The 23037-nt window shown below is 38.3% G+C and overlaps 1 protein-coding gene and 1 pseudogene across 3 annotated transcripts in view; both read left to right on the plus strand.

Annotated features, from left to right (window-relative positions):
- Nucleotides 1-22833, plus strand: part of LOC105223097 (proton-associated sugar transporter A) — a 176438-nt gene extending 153605 nt beyond the window's left edge. For all 3 annotated transcript variants that reach the window (XM_049450002.1, XM_049450001.1, XM_049450000.1), the window contains exon 8: nucleotides 22501-22833. In XM_049450002.1, the coding sequence (XP_049305959.1) occupies nucleotides 22501-22731 (231 nt within the window). In that variant the 3' untranslated portion in view covers nucleotides 22732-22833. The remainder of the gene's footprint in view (nucleotides 1-22500) is intronic.
- Nucleotides 5830-5959, plus strand: LOC125776913 (small nucleolar RNA U3; annotated as a pseudogene).
- Nucleotides 22834-23037: the final 204 nt, after the last annotated feature.

Below are 23037 nucleotides of genomic sequence, written 5' to 3' on the forward strand. Positions count from 1 at the left end.
TCCGTCCGCTATGAAATATAAGTCTAGTATGTCTAGTGACAATCACACCATTTCTAATATGTTCGCTGAATTCTTTAAGTTCAATTACTCTCCAAAATCTCCAAAAAATGTTCCGCATCACCACAAGTTATATCCGATTTCTGTCATTAATGCACCTACCATTTTCGAAGCAGACATCTTATATCAGTTAAATATGTTAGAACAATCATACAATAATGGCCCAGATATGACTCCCTCTTGCTTTCTTAAGAAATGTGCCAAATATATATACCAACCCCTAACAAAACTATTTAATTCATTTCTTATGCAAGGCTTATTTTCATCCATATGGAAAAAGTCATTTATAATCCCTTTACATAAGAGTGGATTAAGTCATCTATTGAAAACTATAGGGGAATAGCAAAGTTGTCTGCACTACCTAAACTTTTTGAAGCAATTATAACAGACGACATAACCTTCCGGATCTCTCCACTAATTTCTTGTTCTCAGCACGGTTTTCGTAAAGGGAAATCTACAATAACTAATTTGCTTGAATTTGTATCACATGTATCAACGGGCTTTAGGGAGAATAAGAATACTGATGTTATACTAATATACACAGATTTTAGCAAAGTCTTTGATAAAGTAAACCATTCAATTCTTTTGAATAAACTTGATCTTCTTGGTATTCAACCAATATTCCTAAAATGGGTTGCTTCTTATCTTAGTAATAGAATTCAACAAGTCATATCTAACGATCATTTTTCTGACATAATCAATGTTCCTTCAGGCGTTCCTCAAGGTAGCCATCTAGGTCCAATTTTGTTCTTGTTACTTATTGATGACATATCATCTGTTGTTAAGTCTTCAAAAGTTTTATTATATGCTGACGATGTAAAACTTTTTAAAACGTATACTTAAAACAGCGAAAGATGTCATAGGCAAACTGACTTAAACAACCTTTTCTTGGTGTAATAGAAATGACATGCCATTGAACCGTAAAAAATGTAAAACGATATGCTTTTCACGTAGATCTGTAGACCCTACTTCATACGCAATACAAAACTTTAGATTGGAACAAGTATGTAGTTTTGTTGATCTGGGAGTAACTATGGACCTCAAACTCATTTTTAATCTTCACGCATCTTCCACGGTTTTTAAAGGCGCTCTTAGTTTTGTTAAACGTTGGTCTAAAGAATTTAGAGATCCGTTTACCACAAAAATTCTTTTTACACCTCTGGTGATGCCTATATTAGAGTATGCTTCTGTGGTTTGGAACCCTAGTTGCCAAGTCCATTCAGATAAGTAAGAGTCTGTTCAAAAACAATTTTTACTTTTTGTCTTAAATCATTTGCATTGGGATTCCAGTTTAAATCTTCCCCCTTACACTAACCGCTTAAAACTTATAAATCTCCACACTCGCTAGTCGTAGGGAGATGCTTGGTATAATATTTCTTGTAAAACTCATGAATGGGTCAGTCTGTAGCCCATTTCTCTTATCTGATATTAATTTTAACGTCCCCGCTCGCTCTACCAGGCAGTTTAGACCCATACTTTTAAATTTTTCTAGAACTAATTTTGAGTTAAACGAACCATTCCGCCGTATATGTCATGATTTCAATTCTCATTCCATCACATTTGATCTAACAGACTCACTCTTTACCATTAAAAAAATTATCTTATCTACTCTCAACAAGTAACATTTAAAAATTATAAACTTTAATTTAATTCTTAATTTTGGCTGTTGAAATTTTTGCTTCTGTAGCTGAGCAGCTTAAGATCGCAACGCTTAAAACTCTCTTACCTTTTATGACTCGGCTAATTCCGCTCGTTCGCGGATTGCGCCCCTCGCGTCGGTTGGGCGGAAGGAGGGTAATCGTTGGGTATTATTATTATTATTATTAACTATCAATTGCCGATGTGAACCGGATTAGTTATTGCACTGTAAACTTAGTGATAACGGGTGATCTAAGTACCTTGTAGAATGTGTAGTTCAGGGTTTTGAGTCAGTACATGCCGGGGAAGAAAGGGAAGAAAGAAATCAACACTACTTTAGAGAGATCAAGTGGAGAATGTATCCCGAATTGGCGCCAAATAGCGAAAAAAGAAATGACTGGCGCGCAGTTGTTAACTCTGCTATAAATAAGTAAACGATGTCTATGACCTTTACATCCTTAATTTATAACGGTAATCTTATGCCGTCGTCAGGCTTACTGTTTTTGTAACTCTTTTCATTCGTATTCTAACGATGTTTGATTGCACAAAGGAACAGCACACATTCTAATATTTGTAGAAATATTTGTTATTAATTGGCAGTGGTGGAAAAAAATATTAAAAAAAACAAGAAAAAACGTTAACTTCGGCTGCACCGAACCTAATATACCCTTCACAGGTGCATTTCTTTTAGTAACTATGTGTTCAGTTTAAATGGAAGCTATATGCTGTAGTAATCCGATCTCAACAATTTTTTCGGAGTAGTCCATGTCAAATTTCGTGAAAATATCTTGTCAAATGCAAAAATTTTCCATACAAGAACTTTTTTCCGATCTTTCTGTTTATATGGCAGCTATATGCTATAGTTAACCGATCTGAACAATTTCTTCGGAGATTACAGTTTTGTCTTATAAAATAATCTATACATCATTTTGTGCAAATATCTTGTCAAATGCAAAAGTTTTCCAAACAAGAACTTGATTCCGATCGTTCTGTTTGTATGGCAGCTATATGCTATAGTAATCCGATCTGAACAATTTCTTCGGAGATTAGATTGTTGCCCTAGAAAATAACCTGTGCCAAATTTGTATGGTGCTCTATGAAAAAAGAAAATGATTTATTTACAGAGAAATGGGAAAAATCAAACCCAAAATGCGAAAATTACGAAGTTTTCCAGAAAAATGTTATATAACGTGATAAGTTTTGTTAAAAGTGATCCTGATTTGTTGAAAAATAAAGAAAATGTTAGGCTCCTGCACGTTGAACAACGGAACATGCTGATAGAACCATCATCAAAAAAAGCAAGGCTGATCCTTTTAAATCTTTCCTAGAGATTGTGGCTGAAAAAAATGAGAAAGTTGGACTTAGCGTGTCCAATCGTCTCATACAAAATCATCCCAATGATGCTCAGTTGCTCGGACGAATAACTAGAAAAACCATTGGTGTCCAAAAGCAACATAAGAGCAGTGGTGAACTTTGCTGAAGCATATTTAGAAAAGAACGTCAAATTTTGGAAAGGAGTATTTTGGAGCGATGATTCAAAGGTACATAAATCATATTGGATACGATGGGAAACCATTTGTCTGTTGCCCCAGGAGGCAGATATACAACTTCTGATACGCCGCAGGCTATGTCCAGGCCAAAATACCAAATAAGAAACGCAATAATTAAAAAAAAAAAAAAACAATGAAAAATTTCAATACGTTTTTTGTTTATATTATTAATAACAAACACGGTTTTATTACATGCTCAAATTGTGTTATTTTTTCATCTACCTCACAGTCGTAGTTCAATTATTGGAATTGGTCAAATATCCCGCTCATCGTTCAATTTTGAAACTGGATCCTCAGAAGCCCTTTTGTACCATCTATGATGTAAAATTTAATTTATGAATATGACACATTTATTATTCTACACTTATAAACAATTAACTCATATGGCATGACAACACAATATACACATACACACATTTAAGTAGATAAGATACATAAATTCTAAAACAGTACATAAGTAAGCCATAATCGATGAAAATGTTAAAATAAAAGCATGAAATAGAATAGAAATAGATGATGTGTCTGTCAGTTATTGTCCGCCACCAGAGATTATTGTACAGATCGTTCATCAGTGGGGTTGACTGAAAAAACTAAAATGGTTTGTAAATTTTTAATTTTACTTGAGTGTCTGTAATCCTGGCGAGAGAGTCGTCGTATTTCTGCATCATGATATCTCTCGGTGTTGTGGGATCAGCGCCCGCAACCACAACCGCCATCTCAACGGCACCGATGCATTGTTGCGGCGCGATTGCTGTTCGCTAAGTCATTGGACATATCTCTATGGCTGACTTTAATTCATGGATCTAGATGGTATGGTTGTACAGAACCTGTTGAATTTTAACCCCTTGACGTATTTCTACGAGTCTGACTCGTGGTACAATTTTTGTGCCTAACATGATTATCACGAGTCTGGCTCGTGGTGCGTAGAAGTGTACATTTGATGAAAAGAAAATTGAAATTTTCCCGTTATTTTCAGCTAATAATGTAAACAAAAAACATTGTTGAAGTTGAGTGGATTATTTACTGTGTAATTATCCATATTTTTTGTTGCGGATTAAAATTAAATCGTAGTATTTTATTTTTGTAAATTTTGTAAACAAGCGTGCGACATTTCGTAAGCATCAAAACTGGTTTGTTTAGTGCAAGTTGTGTGCGAACAGTTGGAAGCGTATTTCCTTGCGCTAATTGATACCTCAAAGGGGTTGATAACAGTTTCTCGCTTTTCGTCTTGAATGATTTGATACCCTCTGTCAGTCTCCCCGTCGTCGTCTCCCATAAATTACATGTGTAAAACTTGTAACTGTTCATTTAGTGGTAGTGATCCTATTTTGTACATAATGTACTTTGCCTTACACTGCGAACGTAGGGGAAAAACCAGGCTTAGCGAGAATTATGTTCGCACCGCATGACGTCATGTGAGAGTATACGCTGAATTTTATTTTTTACACATTTTAGAAACTGTCGTCGTTCATCAGTTGCGCCTGTAAATAATGGTTTTAAGTGTTCCACAGGCTCTTATGAAATATGAACGGCTACTTTACCCCCAAAGCAACACATTCCCGTATTTTCCTCATTCCATTATTCATACCGCAATTTTAATGAGCCTGTGGTAACTGTTATCCAATGCTCCATCATATTCAAGCTAAAATTTAAAAAAAATGTCTGATAAATATTTGCCGACGCTATGATTGACGATAAGCGACTGCGACTCGTCGAGCACCTGTCGCATCTATTGTCTCTGAAGCATGCATTTTAGCCATAAACTGGGCATTCTCTCAGCGTCGGAAAATTCCTTCACCAGGCGTTTGAGTGGACCACTGCCGCTTTAGGTGTCTCTAATGCCGAGCATCAGATTGTATAAATGTTTCTCACTCTGACTTCTTGTTAGTAGATTCATGACTCGAGCTCTTTGTGAAAGTTTTGATTTAGGTTTGCGAGTCATATTTAAGTATACAAAACAATATCCATCAAAATAGCTATAGAACCTTTGCTAAAATGTCTATTCCGTCCGTTCAAGGAAGTAAGTCGCAACTTAAGTATAAACTAATTATATTTGCGAAATGAACTATTTGTGTTCTGACTAGTATCAAGTAAACATATCAGCAGAACATACTTGAATAAAGGCTTAAGACAAAAAAAAATAAATAAATTTTTTGAAGTTATACTTCTTATACGACGCCGGAAAAGGTTGCGATAGATTCTGGTTGCGCAACCTTCCATATAAAAGTAACGCAAAGTTGCGCAACCTCGCTCCATCCATATGAATGTAACGCAACCTTGTCTGCGAAGATGTGCGAGCAGCAAGCGAAGCGGTGACAATCGGCGATCGTTTGTTCGTTTCTTTCGGCACAGCTCGGCCGACACAACAACACAACACAATGTTCCATGCTTATGCTGTTGTTGTTTTTGTAGAACAATGTTTCAATTTTTGGTTGGTGACATATTCACATGTGTGCGCATATGTATGTTTGTATGCTTGTGCATTATTGAAGTTATACTTCTTTTTCTTTCGTTTGTCTTTCATTTCTGCGAATTCTCAACTATTTTACGTATGTCTTGGTTGAAATACTCTGCGTTGGCCTTTCAGAATCACACAGAATCATTTCTGTGGTTTTTGAAACTGACCCACGAGGACGAGGTATATGGTTTTATCTGGCAGCGTGAGATTTAAGAAAATCGCTTGCTTACAAGGGATAAAATGACTTCTGAGTGGCGATTTTAATGAATAAATTCACAGAATCATTTCTGTGCTTTTGGAAATCTATACTAATAAATATTTTTTTCTTACTAATAGAAAATAAATTTGTCACAGCAGTATACATATACATAATATTGGTGTGATAAATTTAATTTCTATTAGTAAGCAAAAAATAAATTTGTTAAGACTATACTTCTCAGGGCATCATAACAATGTTATGTATATGTATATACATATTATGTATATGTATATTGCTGTGATAAATTTATTGCGAAAGCAAATGTTCTACAAAGTAGGTATATTCTATACTTAAACAAAATTATTAGAACCATCGTATGTTTCTTGCATTCATAACCACATCATACTTAAGTCAGCGCAACATAATTGTCAATGGTGGTGTTGGTGGTAAGCGCTTGGAAGGTCAAGATGCTAACACAGGTCCCAGGTTCGAATCCCGACAGAATAAATTTTTAATTTTTTGCTTTTAACATCGTATACTATAAAAATAAATATTTTTCTTTATTTTAATTTCTATTAGTAAGAAAAATATTTATTTGTATAGTATACGATGTTAAAAGGCATACATCTTCTATCCCATCTTGTGTATCTGCACATGCTCATATGAGTATATGTATACGCATGTGCGCGCATTGACTTGCATGTTCATACATTCATATATACTTATATGTACATATATTTGCATACATTGCCGAACAAATAAATCACAAGCATACAAACATACATATGCGTACACATATGAATATGTCACCAACAAAAAATTGATCTTCACAAGTCAATCCGGCAGCCAAATTGGCGAAGAACAAAAGAGAGATGATTACGCTGCATATTCTCTTCCGCAACGAAGAGACGGAACTACTTTCTGAGTCAAAATTCATTCATTTAGACTTTGCTTTATTCTTCATTTTATGTGCATAATAAATTTATAAAATGTGAATTTAAGTTTTCTAGTTTTCTTTAATACAAAATGATATGCATTTCTGAATATCACTAAGAAGTATAACTTCATCCGCGCGTAGGGACTCCACGCCCCTTTTTTTTTTAATTTCTGGGAAAATGCACATGGTACTGAATTAACGACGAGGAACGTGAGTTGGTTAAAGGGATAAGTCAATCTGGCATCAAAGTTGTCCAAATAGTTGTTTTTTTGTAAAGAGGCATAGGAAGACAATAACCAATTTTCAGAAATCAACATGTACATATATCATATAAAAAGAAATTGTATGCCTTTGATACCCGATTACAAAAGCCATGCTTAAAGCGAGTAAATAAAAATGCAATATGCATTTTATGAAAAATATAAATTTTGGAGCGAAGACCAGATGGTCTTCGTAAATATTGAAGGAATTTGCCATGCCATAAATGTGTTCAAGATGATTGATCACTCAAGTCCAGAATATGCTTTGTGCTAAGCATAATGATTGCAGAAATCTATAGTGATTTGATGGAAAACGACCAAAACAAAAAGATGTTATTTAAGTCCATATTTGAATCCGATCGATGCAAATATATTTCTTAACATAACTCTATTAAAGTTAAATATACTACTTTTTTTTTACTTTAAACTACTTATTTTTAACAAATCCTTAAAATCAAATATTTTAAGATTTTTTCGCTGCTACTGCGCATCTTAAATATGCATTTAAGCAAAAATGTATACTGTTATGACTAAAAGACCCTATTGGCCGATATGGCCAGCGTAAAGTCACCTGGAAATTCTAAAATCTTTATATTAGGTATATGGAAGCTCAGGGAAGTATTGGACCGGTTCAACCCATTTGCGGGCTTATCTTTGCGCTCAACGGCTTTGGTTGTTGTAGCTTTAGTAGTTTAGGAGATATGTACATTAAACTTATTAGAGGGCTATATAGATATATAGAACCTTATTTCTGACTTGCTTAGCTTTAGGCGATACGTTGAACCGTTAGGTGAACAAAACTATTATACTCTGTAGCAACAGATTGCAAGAGTATAAAAATATTGGATTTTAAATGATAAGATTTATGATTAAGATTTTTTTACTAATAATGTCGAAATTAGATGATTGTGTTAAAATATACTACATATTTAAATTTTATTGAAAAATTTTAACAAAATGTGAACAAATGTGAAAGTTCTTGAAAATAATTTACACAAATAAATTAAAAAAAAAACTAATTTTGAAATGATGAGCCCCTCTTAAAACTGTTTCACAAATATTTGTAAGTTTTCGAATCGCAGCTTCGGATACTGCTGAAATAATTTGTGGACGTCAGTCAATTTGTAGCCTTTACCACTTTTGGAGCCGCTGCATGGGGAGCACGTTAGGTTTATTGAGGATAACACAGACTTCAGACATTGTTAGAGTCTGGGTTTTGCGCCATAGGTGTCTCTGATGGTTTTTGTGGGGCGAGGGTAGAGGACTGGAGTTGTTGCATTGCAATCGGGTGTCGGACCCAAAATACGGCATCGGTGTTAGATGGGCTCGAACCCTACTAAGGTGGGTAGAGGGTCCATTCCACACTGTTTATTGGTACTGATAATTCCTGGCTTTTTCAGATCACTGATCAACGCATTGACTTGATTCGCTGTGCTTTTGAGCGCCGTGGGGTAAGGCTGTCGGTAGCAGGTGCCCACGATTAACACACCAGACGTTGTCAGTAATGGCGGGCAAAATCGCGAATGCAATGAACAATGATTTAATTGCAGAACATATTTCGTCTTTTCCTCATTCATAACTAGACCCATACGCTTCGCTGTCTTATCCCGTCTGAAGAAAGCAGAGCTAACGGCACGGTTGTTAAGGCCAATGATATCAATAATCGGCATAAAGGCAGTTCCTTTTCATGCTGTCGAAAGGCGGTTTTAAACCGTCGAAGAGATGGTGTGTGTCGATCTTTCATTCACGGGTCTGTTCCAAGACTTAGCGCATGATAAAAATCTGATCGATAATAGATTTTCTACAGGGTTTGTCCGAAAACTAATAAGACTGAGTCAATTAAAAAGATTTGTTGAACTAATCGTTAAAACTCTTTAAAAACTTTCAAAATAGGCTCTTTCTGCGTCGATGCAGCGCTGCCAGCGCGATTTCCAAGCAATGAAGGTGTCACGGAAAAGCATTCTCCGGAAGTCCTTGAGAGCCGAGGTGCATACAACCCTTTTTTTAAGCCTCTTGAGGACTTTCACGAAAGACTTGGCGTTGACTGTTTGTCTAGGAGAAACAAATTCATGGTCGACAATACCTTTGACATGGTCAAAAAAGACAATGGGCATCACTTTCACTTTCGATTTTTTCTAAAAAGTCCTGGTGCTACCGAAAGGCACCACTTTTTTGCTAAAGTAACATCTGGGTAAGCCTGCTTGATCATATCAAACGTTTCTGCGGCAGATTTACCGAGTTTCATACATAATTTAATCTCGTACCTGTCTCTAAGGAACGTTGTATTTTCGGCTTGCACCACTCCCAGAAACTCGTCGCGCGAAAATGTGTATTCTTACTCTCCAGGTGCTCGGAGGCAACTGACCAGCCGCTCGTCATTTAGCTAGGAACGCCCTCTACCGAATCCAGTCGATGCGCGCACACTCCGAAATACAGTCGGGGCGGAAGAATATCAGTCCTATTATTTTCCGGACAAACCCTGTACGTTTAAAGCCAAAGTGATAAGGTCCAAACAATTTGTTGACGGTGGACGTCAGTCTTTCACACATAGTGATGACAAAAAAAAAATAAGTTAGTTAGTTAATAGTATAATATGTGTTTTGAGCTTGCGATTAATTTTTGTTTCTTTTTTTTTGTTAATTTCAATACTCACCGATTAATTAATCGATGTTTTTCAGCTTATAGTAAAAGTAAACATAAATACAAAAAGTTCTCAATGTTCTAAATTATAAAAGTTGCGGATTAATGAACACTTTTTATTTTACTTATTTCTTTCAATTTCGTTATTTGAAATAGAATTCAAAAGCAAACCTTTTGAAATGCGCTTTGTTGGCAATCTTTTTCTTTTTTTCTGTTATAATGACACTTGCTTTTGAAAAAGGACGCTCTGAAGGAACTGTTAAAAAAGCAATACTTTTGTGCAAGTAGATAAAGTTTTGAATACACGAATTTCATTTCATCCCATGCAGTTACTACGTCACGATTAGCTCGAAAACCGGTGCATTAACAAAAAAACCTAGTTCGTCTTATGGTATCGTTGAATGCTGAATAATATTTGATGTATTATTCGATTAATATCTTGTAGCAAAACTTGCAACGTTCATCGGATGAATTTTCTTTGGAAAAATATTCCACACTGCACTACGTATTGGAAGCATTTCTGCTTTACTTCTTTAATTTTAGATGCCTAAAAATTCTATATATACAAAAACCGCGGCACTTGTGAACGTTTACGATTATTTTGGAAATAATTGATGTAGGCACATTGTCAGTTCTTCGAGGCCGTATTTGAATACCTCGTCTCGCATCCGTACCTCTGCTGAACAGACGCTGTATGTAGACTTCAGCGAACACTTACTCATGTTTATAGGCGCGCGGCGACGACGCAAGAGTAGAAATAGTTGGGTATAACTGTAACTGCTTAGCCAGAATCATGACTATACCTCATTACTCAATGTATCTTTTTATGTTGTTCCTGGAGGGGTGCCTCGTATTCCTTACCTATTTCAGTCACACTTTTTTGTCACAGTTTTGTTCAATAAAGTCTGTACATATCACCTAAAATAAGCTAGATAGATACAGGGGTTTTATAATCATAATAAGTGATCAGGATAAAAGTTGAATTAAGAAGACGGGATGAAACTTTGCACAATGTGCAAACAGGACCTTCATAAAACTAATATCAGGATTTTCGAACATCTGGCTGGCTTTACTCCACAGGATTGTTGATTGCGTGTGAGGAAGCTTAATTATACTCAGAGAACATTTTCTTAGCATGATAATAGTTAATAGATAAAATCTGGTAAAATCAGATCTATACTACTTCAACTCCAATATACTACATACAGGGTTTGTCCGGAAAGTAATAAGACTGATTCTATGGCTGCAACCATTGGCATTTGCTTGTTTAAATCCAAAGTAACCCCGTGATCAATCATGAAATCTACTCCCATTATAATTTCATCCGTGATTTCTGCTACGAAGAAGGTGTGATTAACTTCCAGGGTACCAATCATCACTTCGCAAAACACTTTTCCCGCGACAGCTGCTTCCTCCCCGGTGGCCGTTCGAAGCTTGCAACCGACTAATGGTGTAGCAGCAATGCACTCACCTTTTTTAATGGTTTTCCACTTCACTAAAAGATTCAAAAAAAGCGCACTCAATAATTGAAAGGGGGTTTATGCTTTATTTAAGCGAATTATGTCAAAAATGAAAAGTAACTATGTGGTTGGTTTCACAAACGGGAGGGCGCGGATAGAGTCGACCGATCGCTGATTATGTCGCAAACGAACTGAACTGAATCTGATCATCGATCCTTCTCTATCCCCGTTGGCGCTGAATAGGATGGTATGACTGTGGGCGATGTACGTGTGTGTGTAGGTGTCGGTGTGCTGCTCTCGTGTAGGATGTAAGCTTTAATCGAGGTGATGTGGTGTGGTGAATGTTGCGTGTTAGTGATGTAAGTGTTAATCGATGTGGTGTGGTGTGGTGAATGTTGCGTGTTAGTGATGTAAGTGTTAATCGATGTGGTGTGGTAATATGGTGTGTGTGTTGAGGCCGGGGGAGGATGCTCATTTGTACATCCTGGCCCCCCTAGGCGAGTGTCTAGCCTAGTAGCCTCTGAAGCCGTTGTAACGTGGCTACCACGTTGCTGAGGCCGGTGGAACGACGCGATTGCGGCCTTGGCTGGCGCCTCCGGTTCGGTGTAGGAGAGCGGTGACGCCAGGAACGGGAGTTCTCCGTAGGGTAGGCCGGCCTGCGTGGTTGCGATCGCTGGGGTCCTCTGATGGCATTACGGCTGCGAGGAGCATTACGACGTCCGCCATCGAGTACGCCTGTGCGGTGTAACAGCGTATGGTGGTGACCCATGCACACTTGGCACTGGTAGCCCGTTGTGCACTCCTGCGTACGATGGGTGGGCGCCAGACAGTTCAGACAATGCCCATGTGCCTGAGCGATCTGCTGGCGCTGCTGAGGGGTCATCCCCTTAAAGATGCCACAGCGGGGCAACCGATAACGACGGCGACATAGGGCGCATTCGAGTTGAGGTGGTTCCGGAGCCGTTGATCGCGTGTCGTTTTGTGGAGCCGTTGAAACTGCTCGGGGAGCTGCGGGGGCGATGGTGGTTCGCGGCGCTGCGACTGGTGCAGTCTTCGAGCGCGGAACAGTAACTGCCGAACGTATTGTGGGCGTGGGCGTAGTTGGCATCTCGGCATCCATTGTTATCTGTTAAAAGATTTTATTTTAGTTGACATATACATACATATATATTCATATAGGCATTGGTGCCACGAAATGTGGCACGAGTGAGTCGTCATGTGGATCGACTCTCTTTTCTTGGTTTTTGTTGCTAGTTACTGATATTGGAGCATTTTATCATTATTTATTTTTCGTTTCTTTGTTTATTAGTTACGGTACGTTATTTTCGATTTACTTTTCGGTTTTATCCGCGGTTGGCAAAAAGCATAGCTTAACGACCGGCCTGGTTAGCGTTCCCGTTTGTGTACGGAGATCGACTACGCGAATATGACCATCGGAGCCGTAGTAGAGCTTCTCTATGCGGCCAAGCCGCCATTCGGTGGGGGGGAGACAATCGTCATTGATCAAGACACAATCTCCAAGCTTAGGCGCATTTTCTGTTGTTTTCCATCGGTACCTTCTGTGGAGGTCCTTTAAATAATCATCTTTCCATCGACGACTGAAGTCATGATGGAGAATTTTAATTCTTTCCCAACGGTTTAATAAGGAAAGCGACTCCACGCCTGGCTCAGGTGTGGCCAGAATGGGTGCTCCTTTAAGAAAATGCCCTGGCGTGAGGGCAGTAAAATCTGAGGGATCTTGCGAGAGTGCAGCGAGAGGCCGTGAATTAAGAACGGCTTCAATTCTAATTAAGAGGGTCGTGAATTCTTCGAAATTAAATTTGTGGTTGCCAGCTATCTTTTTAAAATGAGATTTGAAGCTTTTTACGGCAGACTCCCATAAGCCACCCATATGTGGAGCGCTTGGGGGGATAAACTGCCAATTGATACCTTGGGGTGCGTACTTTTGTACGATGTCAGGTGATACTTGTTTAGAGAAATCGACAAACTGTTTCTCTGTGGCTCGTTGAGCTCCAATGAATGTTTTGCCATTATCGCTCATGATTTTGGATGGAAAGCCACGTCTTCCGACGAAGCGAGCAAATGCCGCGAGAAAAGCCTCCGTTATCAGACTGGTACATAGCTCAAGGTGTACTGCTTTTGTCGTGAAACAGACAAAAACAGCCACGTAGCCTTTCATGAGGGTAGGAGACCTTAACATGGATGCCTTTATCATAAAAGGCCCAGCAAAATCTACACCTGTAGTGGTGAACGGCAGAGCAAAATTGCAGCGTTCAGGTGGAAGTGCTGCCATAATCTGTGATCGCATTTTCTGCTTATGCATAGTGCAGATTTTGCACATGAAAATGCACTTTTTTATTTGGGGCTTCAGTCGGGGTATGTACAGCTCTTGGCGGACCATATGTTGCATGAGGCGATGTTCGGCATGGAGCATTAGTGTGTGGATATATCTAATAAATAACGTGGCAAACGGACACCTCTCTGGTATGATTATAGGGTGGCGTTCATTGTACGTTAGGCTTGAATTAGCAAGCCGACCATTCGCACGAAGTAAACCCTTCGAATCTAGAAATGGGTTTAGGACTAAGAGTGAGCTCTTTTTATCGATAGGCTTCGATTCTCTTAGTAATTCTACATCGCGGCTGAAGTAGCGCGTTTGGGTTGCAGCGATAAGAGCGACCTTTGCTTTTTGTAAGTCTTGGTGCGTCAATTTATCGCAATGGAGATAAGTTGCTCCTTTAACTTTAAGTTTGAGCCGCTCTAAAAACTTGAGAATATAGGCAACTACCCGGAGGGCTCGGGGAAACGATGAAAATCGTTCAAGGATGTCAGTGTCATCCAATGTTGCAAGATAAGTGTCGATTTTACGACTTTCTGGGGCAAGTATGTTGCGCATGGGCGATTGTGGCCAAGAATCGGGAGATTCTGTTAACCATCGGGGGCCATTCCACCAGAGGGTGGAGGTGGCAAGATGCAGAGGCTTGCATCCTCTTGTACCTAGATCAGCAGGATTGTCAGCACTGGCTACGTGACGCCAAGTGGCTGATCCTACTAGGTCAAGTATTTCAGATGTTCGATTAGAAATATAAGTTTTCCACGCATGTGGTGGTTTTTCTAACCAGGCTAGAACTATCTCGGAATCGGACCATAAATATAATCTGTATTTCGCCATATTTAAGTGGGTCTGCACCATTGAAGCTAGCTTTGCTAGTAGCAGAGCGCCACAGAGTTCAAGTCGTGGTAGACTTATCGTTTTTAGAGGCGCAACTTTTGCTTTTGCCGCTAATAAGTGGCTTGTGGTTGCAATATCGCTTTGTGTGCGCACATAAATAGTGGCACAATATGCCTTTTCAGAGGCGTCGCAGAAACCGTGTAGTTCCACTTTGTATTCGGGGGAATAGTTTACCCACCGTGGAATTTGTATCTTCGAGATGTCGTTCAAATTATTAGCGAACTGGGACCATTTTTCTAAGCGAAGAGGTTTCACTTGTTCGTCCCAGTCGGTTCCGTCTAGCCATAATTCTTGGATCAAGATTTTCGCTTGTATCATAATTGGCGAAAGCCATCCTGCGGGGTCAAAAAGTTTTGCCACCGAGGAGAGAATTTGGCGTTTTGTAATGGCGGATAATGCGGATATGGACTCAGTCGTGTATGAAAACTGGTCCGATATCGCATTCCATTGGATGCCTAGTGTTTTTGTTGTACTATCCTTTTCAAATATAAGGAAATTAGTATCCAACAAATGGTCTTTAGGAATATTTTTTAAAATATTTGGGTGATTGGCAGTAATTTTTTTTAAAGGAAACCCTGCGGTATTGAGGGCATTTATTACCTGTGATAAGGTCTCGTATGCTTGTGGAAGACTGTGGCTTCCAGACAGGATATCGTCTACATACGTTTGCGTTTTTAAGACTTGTGTTGCCAGTGGAAATTCTGGCTTTGTGTCTTCTGCCAGTTCGTGTAGTGTACGAATGGCTAGATATGGGGCACAGTTTACGCCAAAAGTAACTGTTTTCAATTTAAAGTCGCGTAGTGGACTATTGGCAGATTTTCGGAAAGTAATCCGCTGAAAATCTTGATCATCTTTATGAACCAGTATTTGTCGATACATTTTTTCGACATCCCCATTGAATACGTATTTGTATATACGCCAGTTCAATATGAGGAGCATTAAATCTGGTTGGAGTGTGGGTCCCGTAAATAGAATATCATTTAGGGAATTACCTGAGCTCGTGGATCGTGAAGCATTGAATACAACTCGAACTTTTGTTGTTTTCTTCTCAGGCTTTACTACTGCATGATGTGGCAAGTAGAAAGAGTAATATTTGCCTCTTATGATTTTTTCACATGGGCTTACTTCCTCCATGTGATCTAAATGAAGGTATTCTTCCACGACACCATCATAAACTTGTTTAAGCTCACCTTTTCTAAGTAGGTTTTTCTCCATACTTAGAAACTGCTGTATTGCAGAGGTGCGAGAGTGACCCAAGGCGAGTGTGTCTGGAAATTGTTGTTTTATTGGTAGTCGTACGACATACCGACCATTAGCTGATCGAGTAGTTGTGGCTTTGTAAAAGTCTTCACAATACTGATCTTCTGGTGTTGTAATTGAAATGGGGGGGAGTTCTTCTAACTCCCAAAACTTTCTCAATTGTGAATTGAGGTACTCGTTTGAGATTTCCTCAACTTGAGTTGTCATGGCTGTGACTGGTTCCGCAACTAGTCCACTTAGGACCCATCCGAAAATGGTATTTTGAGCCAGTAGTGTTTTCGAAATTTTTTCAACACCTTCTAATATGATTTGCGGTATAAGGTCGCTGCCTATTAAGATGTCTATCTGAGCTGGCGTGTTGCAATTGGGATCTGCCAGTGTCAGGTGTGAAATTTTATCCCAATGCTTGCTATTTATTTGATAGCTTGGAAGCATGTTTGTTAGTTGCGGTAAGACAATAGCATTTGCTTGAATGCGCTTATCCGCTTTGGGGGAAATTAGGGTAATGGGGCAGATTTTACTTGAGTTTTGTACTACTCGTCCGCCCATTCCCGTAATTTCATAGTTGGCATGTTTTGTTGGCAGTTTTAGCCTATTTTGTGCCCTAGACGCTATGAATGATCGTTGCGATCCTTGGTCTATAAGGCCTCTTAGTTTGAACAGTTCTCCTCGATGTTCGATGGAGACAACTGCTGTGGGTAGTAGTACTCTACTATGATTTTCGCTGTGTAGCGTTTGAGTTTTTAATGCCTTTGAACAACATGGTGTTTCTTGGCAATTTTCTTTTGTTTCGGGAGTTGCTGTGGCAACTAAACCCGTGGCTTTTTTTGAAAAAGCGCTGCTATGAGCTGTGTTGGGAAAGTTATTGAGATGTAACATAGAGTGATGCCTTTTGTGGCAATATACGCAATTAAATTTGCTTTCGCAAGTATTGAGATTGTGTGAGTGGGACAAGCAGTTTGTACAGAGTCTTTTTGACCTGACAAAGTTGTTCCTTTCAGTGACATTCATTTTTTTAAATTTCTCGCAAGCTTTTAACTTATGCCCTCCAGAACATAGTTCGCATGACGTGAATTTATTTTGTTCAGATGTGAACGATTGTGTTTTGAAAAAGCTTCTGTTTAAATTGTTGTTGCTTCCGGCTTGGGGTCTATTGAAGCTTCGATTTAAGTCTTGTTGAACGTTTTTAGTTCTGACTACTTTTCTGTCTACCCTTTCCGCAATTTCGTATTGGGTAGTTAAGAAATCTTTCATCTGCTGCCACGTTGGGCATTTTCTTCTTGATGAGAGCGATTGCTCCCACAAAAGTAATGATTTTTCTGGTAATGCGGCGGTACATATGTTTACCAGAATAGGATCCCAATTGTGAGTGGGAATATTTTGTGTCGATAGAACCGACAAACAATTTGAAACAGTGGATTCTAGTTTCATGAATTCTTCACTGGTTTCTCTTTGAATTTTAGGCAAGTTCATAAGTATCGTTACTTGCTTGTCAACTAATATTCTCTCATTTTCGTATCTTTGTCTTAAAGCTTCCCAAGCTAGATTAAAATTATCGTCATTCAATGCGAACTGCTTGACTATTACGCCTGCTTGACCTTTAGTTTTGTATCGGAGGTGATACAGTTTTTGCGCCTGTGGTAATTTCGGATGGTTTATGTACACGGCTGTAAACATGTCCCGGAAGGACGGCCATTGTTCATAACCTCCATGAAATATTTCCGTATCACACGCTGGCACTTTGAGATGAATGCCTGAACTTGCCTCTTGGGCTTGTAATTGTGGTAACTCTACTCTACTGTGGGGAGTAGGTGAAATTGACTTAATAAGCTTTAATTGATCTGATATCATTGCTTTTGTGTCTTCATAGCGGTCTAAGCAATTTTCGTATTTGGCGTAAGCCGAAGATTTGAGATTTTCAGGTAGATCTGAATCATCAGTTTCTACTATTGCGTCGTATGCAGCTTGGAGGCGTGTCCAAAAATTGTCAATAGATTTATTTTTTATTTCTAGTACCGATTCAGAGTTGTCCTGAATCGGTGAAGATGCAAATCGAGTGCAGTATTTAATTAAGCTGTCACTCTCGGAAATGAACTTAATATAAGAAATGTCTTTCCCCCGTTTTTGCTTTGTAGCACCTTGCTTTGAGCGTGTAGCTTCTGCAGGTGTACATGGACTTTTATCATCAGTAAACATTTTTGGAATTCTTAAGAATTCTGCTTTAGATTCTTTTGAATCTGTGCTCATTCAGAAAATTTTAATAAATAAAATATATGTGTATATTTTATTATAATAGAAAAATGTGGTATCGATAACTCTTTTCAATAAATAAGAGTTATTATAATATTTCCGAAAATTGAATTGTTAGAATATATATGTAACCGAAAGCTCTTTTAAGCTCTTTTAATTTAAGAATGCGTTATAGCTTTTAGTGCTCGCGTATTTACTTGCTTTTTTTTTTTTTTTTTTTTTTAAATCGGAAAAATATTTTTTACGGTTTTATCAGTATGCCCTTGTATCAGCGCGCTATGAACACTAGGTCAATACCCTTTATACATATATGTGGATTTTATGTGCATATAATATGCGTTAAATGAAAAATGTGCAATTATGCTTGTTCTTGTTTGACAAGTAACAAGAAAATGCTCGGAAATCGCCAAAATTGGACTTTCAATATTTGTATGTATGTATGTACAAGGGTATGTATTATGCTGATTTTCCGCACCGTTTATTTAACTCCTTTGACTTATTTTCTTGTATCCTACAGGTTGTAGGTATACAAAAATTTGAATATTTACGGCAATATATGTATGTAAATAATAGTTCGTGGTTAGAACGCTGCGCCGAAAGCGCTAATGTATATATTTGTATATAAGTATATGTATATACGTATCACAATTTGGTTAAGTATGTATATGTCGTTTGCGGATATGTATATATGTATGTTTGTATTCGTTATTTTTATGTTTTTCTTTTCTCTGCCCTTGCTTACTTTTGATGCAATCCCTCTCACAGCTTAATACGCTGAAGCGGTATTGTCAATATAATTTGCAATTATCCCTCTCACGGCTGAATAATCTGAAGCGGTATTGCATTTGCAAGTATCCCTCTCACAGTTACTAAGCCGTAGCGGTATTGCCAGAATAATTAGCAAGTAAATACTTGAAAAAATATATTTTATATGTTTTATTGTTTTGTGGATTGTGTGTATTGTATACACGAAGGAAGTATTAAGGGCAAAGAATAATAATTTATTTAATTATATATACATGTATATTGCGGATACACATGTATATATATATATTATTTTCCGTTTTGCTATGCGATTATATCGGTAACTCAATTTACCGCCGAGCTTTCACTAACCGTTTTTATTAAACGGATTTAGTAGCTATCGGTTTTATGCTGTTGGCCGTTGGAGCAACGATACATACATATATACATATATTATATAAAATGATAAAAATCAATGAGGAATGGATACACTCACTTGTATTTTCATCAAGGGTTTTGGGGGATGTATGCTAGTTCGGCAGAATCGGGTGGGTTTTAGCTTTCCGTTGTTTGTTCTGTTGCTGAGTCGCTGGTCGCTCCTGTTCCGCTGTGTTGTTGTTTCTTTTAATTTTAATTTTATTATATGTACATATATTAATTTAAAATGATTTTTTAAGTTTCGCGCCCGTTTTTATTTTGTTCGTAGCATTAGAAAATGTTGAATTATTGTGTTGTTTTTGACGTGGGGGGGTTTGTATTAGTTGTCACTGTTTCGTTTTTTCCTTATGTTTTTGCACTTGAATATTCTTCACTGCACTTTGCTTATTTTGGTTAGGTGACTGCACTTTCACTTTTTTTTGTTGTTGTATCACGATCTTTATCTGAATGCTTTGTACATATGTGTATATATGTATATATTTTCTTGAATTTTTTTTTTTTGTCACCAAGTTTAATTTCGTATTTTGTGTCACTGCACTTAACTTTCCGTATTTTGTGTCACTGCACTTAATTTTCCGTATTTTGTGTCACTGCACTTAATTTTTTAACTTTTTACCACTGTGCCTTTCTGTATGGCTCGAAGGACCATGTAGCAGCAATGCACTCACCTTTTTTAATGGTTTTCCACTTCACTAAAAGATTCAAAAAAAAGCGCACTCAATAATTGAAAGAGGGTTTATGCTTTATTTAAGCGAATTATGTCAAAAATGAAAAGTAACTATGTGGTTGGTTTCACAAACGGGAGGGCGCGGATAGAGTCGACCGATCGCTGATTATGTCGCAAACGAACTGAACTGAATCTGATCATCGATCCTTCTCTATCCCCGTTGGCGCTGAATAGGATGGTATGACTGTGGGCGATGTACGTGTGTGTGTAGGTGTCGGTGTGCTGCTCTCGTGTAGGATGTAAGCTTTAATCGAGGTGATGTGGTGTGGTGAATGTTGCGTGTTAGTGATGTAAGTGTTAATCGATGTGGTGTGGTGTGGTGAATGTTGCGTGTTAGTGATGTAAGTGTTAATCGATGTGGTGTGGTAATATGGTGTGTGTGTTGAGGCCGGGGGAGGATGCTCATTTGTACAAATGGTTCAACCGTTCCTCTTACCACATCCGGTCGGATAATTGAATGTGTGGCACCAGTATCCAAAGTAAGCGTTGACAGTCGTCCATTTACGATGCCGTTGATAGTAAGATTGTTGTCATGGCGACCTATTTGTGATATCGAGATGGCGGGGCAAATAGTTGTGGGAACCAGCTCACGCCCCTTTGAACTGTTCCGTTTTAGTTTAACGACTTGTGAGATGTGGATGCTCCGTCCTCGTTATCTGTTGGTTGTTTCCGTTTTGATGGGTTTACCTTTATATTGCAATTTCGGGCAAAGTGACCCGCTTTTCCACAGTTGAAACATCTGCCTGTTGTATTTACTCGCTGTGCAGCAATTGTCTTCAGAGTCTTCAATATTTCTTCCATCGGCGCTGGTTGTTCCATTTCAACTCTTTGTACTTTGTGTGCTGGTTTACTTAGTAGGGAAGCTGTTTCCTGTGTGAGGGCGTGCGAAACCGTTTCAGCAAACGTTCTTTTCGGCAATGCATATGTGGCGCGTTTGGTGTCCACATCACGAATTCCATTTATGAAACGTTGAATTTTTACCCTCTCAATGTAATCCACAGGTGCATCTGCATTTGCCAAATGAGCCAGTCGTTCTATTTCAGTTGCGAACTCTTGCAATGACTCGTTCATCTTCTGACCCCTATTTTGCAGCTCGATCTGGTATATTTGTTTCCAGTGCTCACTACCATATCGTCTTTCTATCGCACTCATCAATGCCTCATAGTTGTCCCGTTCACAGTCTGGAATAGTCTGAAGGATTTCTGCCGCAGGTCCTTTCAATGATACAAACAAGGACGCCACTTTGTCCGCTGCATTCCAGTTATTGGCCATTGCTGTCTTTTCAAACTGTAGTTTGAAAATTTAAAATGGAATACTTCCATCGAATGTGGGTGCCTTCAATCTTTGATTATTTGTTGATGGTGCAGGGCCATGTAGTTGCAGTTCTCGCACACGATTACTTAATTGAAGAACTTCTGATTTTAAATTTTCTTCGTCATTTTTTAAAGTGCTTAATTCGTCTTCAAATTTTGAAAATTTCTCTTGCACTTTTTTTGCAGTTGTGTAGTATTTTCCGTAATCTGTTGTACCAAACGATTTTCTAACTGCGTATTCTTTTCAGTCATTTGTTGTGTAAGGCGAGACTCTAACTGTGATGTATTTTCAGCTATTTGCGTCATTTGCTGTGCCAGAAGATTTTCTATTTGCACTGCATTTTCTATTTGCTTAATAGCCACTAACAGCAAGTTCATGTCTACACTTGATGATGTGCGTTGTTCTTCTACTTTTTCTTCTACCTTTGTAGAAGTTTCTAGCCCAACAAATTCGAACTCGTCCACATTAATTCTATCCGCTTCCATTGCTTCACGTAATCGTGCCTGCAGATCCGCCTTTTGCCCGCTTATCGGCAAATTACGCTCCTCCAGTTCCTTTTTTAATTGCTGAATTCTCAATTCTCCGAATTTAACCATCTTGAATTTGGATTATTTGACAATCCCACTTCTGACACCAATTGTTGCGAATTTACTCCTTACTAGTTTACTTTACTAGATTCGTATCTCTGAATTGACAAATAAAACCGTTTAATTCACTTCAACAAAATCTCTTTATTTTACAACTCGTCTACACTACAGCAGTTTACTCTTAGCACTGGTTGATTACGTTGGCGCTGCCACGGCTTATATAGCCACGCACTCCTCGCTGATGCTGATGTGTCCTTCTAGAATATTGCGTCTGGAAATTATAATGCTATACGGCGCCAAATGCAGCTATTGTTCAGCCGCGGCGCCAGACTCAAAAATTGTTTAAGTAGACAAGCAGACAGCAGCGGCGCCAGATGTCTATTGTTTCGACAAGCAGACAGCCGCGGCGCCAGATGTCTACACCAAGACAAATGCTATTCCATATACCTACAGCTATTGTTCATAATAAGGGATGCATATAGCAATACAAATACAACTTAATTCTACTTTTGTAACAATATGATTATTTGGTCGTAGCAACTCCAAGCAGACCAGCATATACTTTAAATATAGAAATAAAGTTTTAATATATTATATTTCTGAACAGAATTTTCGTAAAATATATAACTATAAAATAAATGTGTAAAGTTACGAAAACGCGCTTTGCTCTAACTCTCTTTTCAATTTGAACCTTTCGAATTTGATTGATAATATACATTTATTCACATTGCTTACCTCTTTTATTTCAGTTTGAACTTGATGGAACTGGTACACCACATTTAAGCTCCAACACTCGTGGGTTGGGTACAGATATTGCCGTTGTCAGCAGCATGGTATTTCTGGCGCAATTCATTCTCTCCATTTGCATGGGTACTATAGTACGGATATCTGGAACAACGACTGCCGTAGTCGGCATGGCCAGTTTTTTAAGCTTTTGTGGAGCAATAGCTGCCACTAAAATTATGTATCTGGATTTATAAAGGCTATAACTCCAAGCACCAATTTCCTATTCTGCACGTATCTTCAATATAAGAAAAATTGTTCATTATAAGTCAGTGAATAAATAATGGCATTTTAAATTATTCCATGCGTTGTTTACTTTTCCTTGCCTCTCTCTGTAGCTCTCTGTGACGAGCGAATATGTACTTAAGATGTTGGACGAGGCTAAGATTTTCCAAAAATGTAATTGTTGAAAAAATTAATAATTCTAAACATTGACCCAACAGCCGCCGTAAGAAATATTCGATATGAAAATTTGTGTACTAATAAACAGTGAAATTCTCTAT

The sequence above is a fragment of the Bactrocera dorsalis genome, chromosome 2, assembly GCF_023373825.1.
Source record: "Bactrocera dorsalis isolate Fly_Bdor chromosome 2, ASM2337382v1, whole genome shotgun sequence".
In the NCBI taxonomy this organism is placed as follows: Eukaryota; Metazoa; Arthropoda; class Insecta; order Diptera; family Tephritidae; genus Bactrocera; species Bactrocera dorsalis.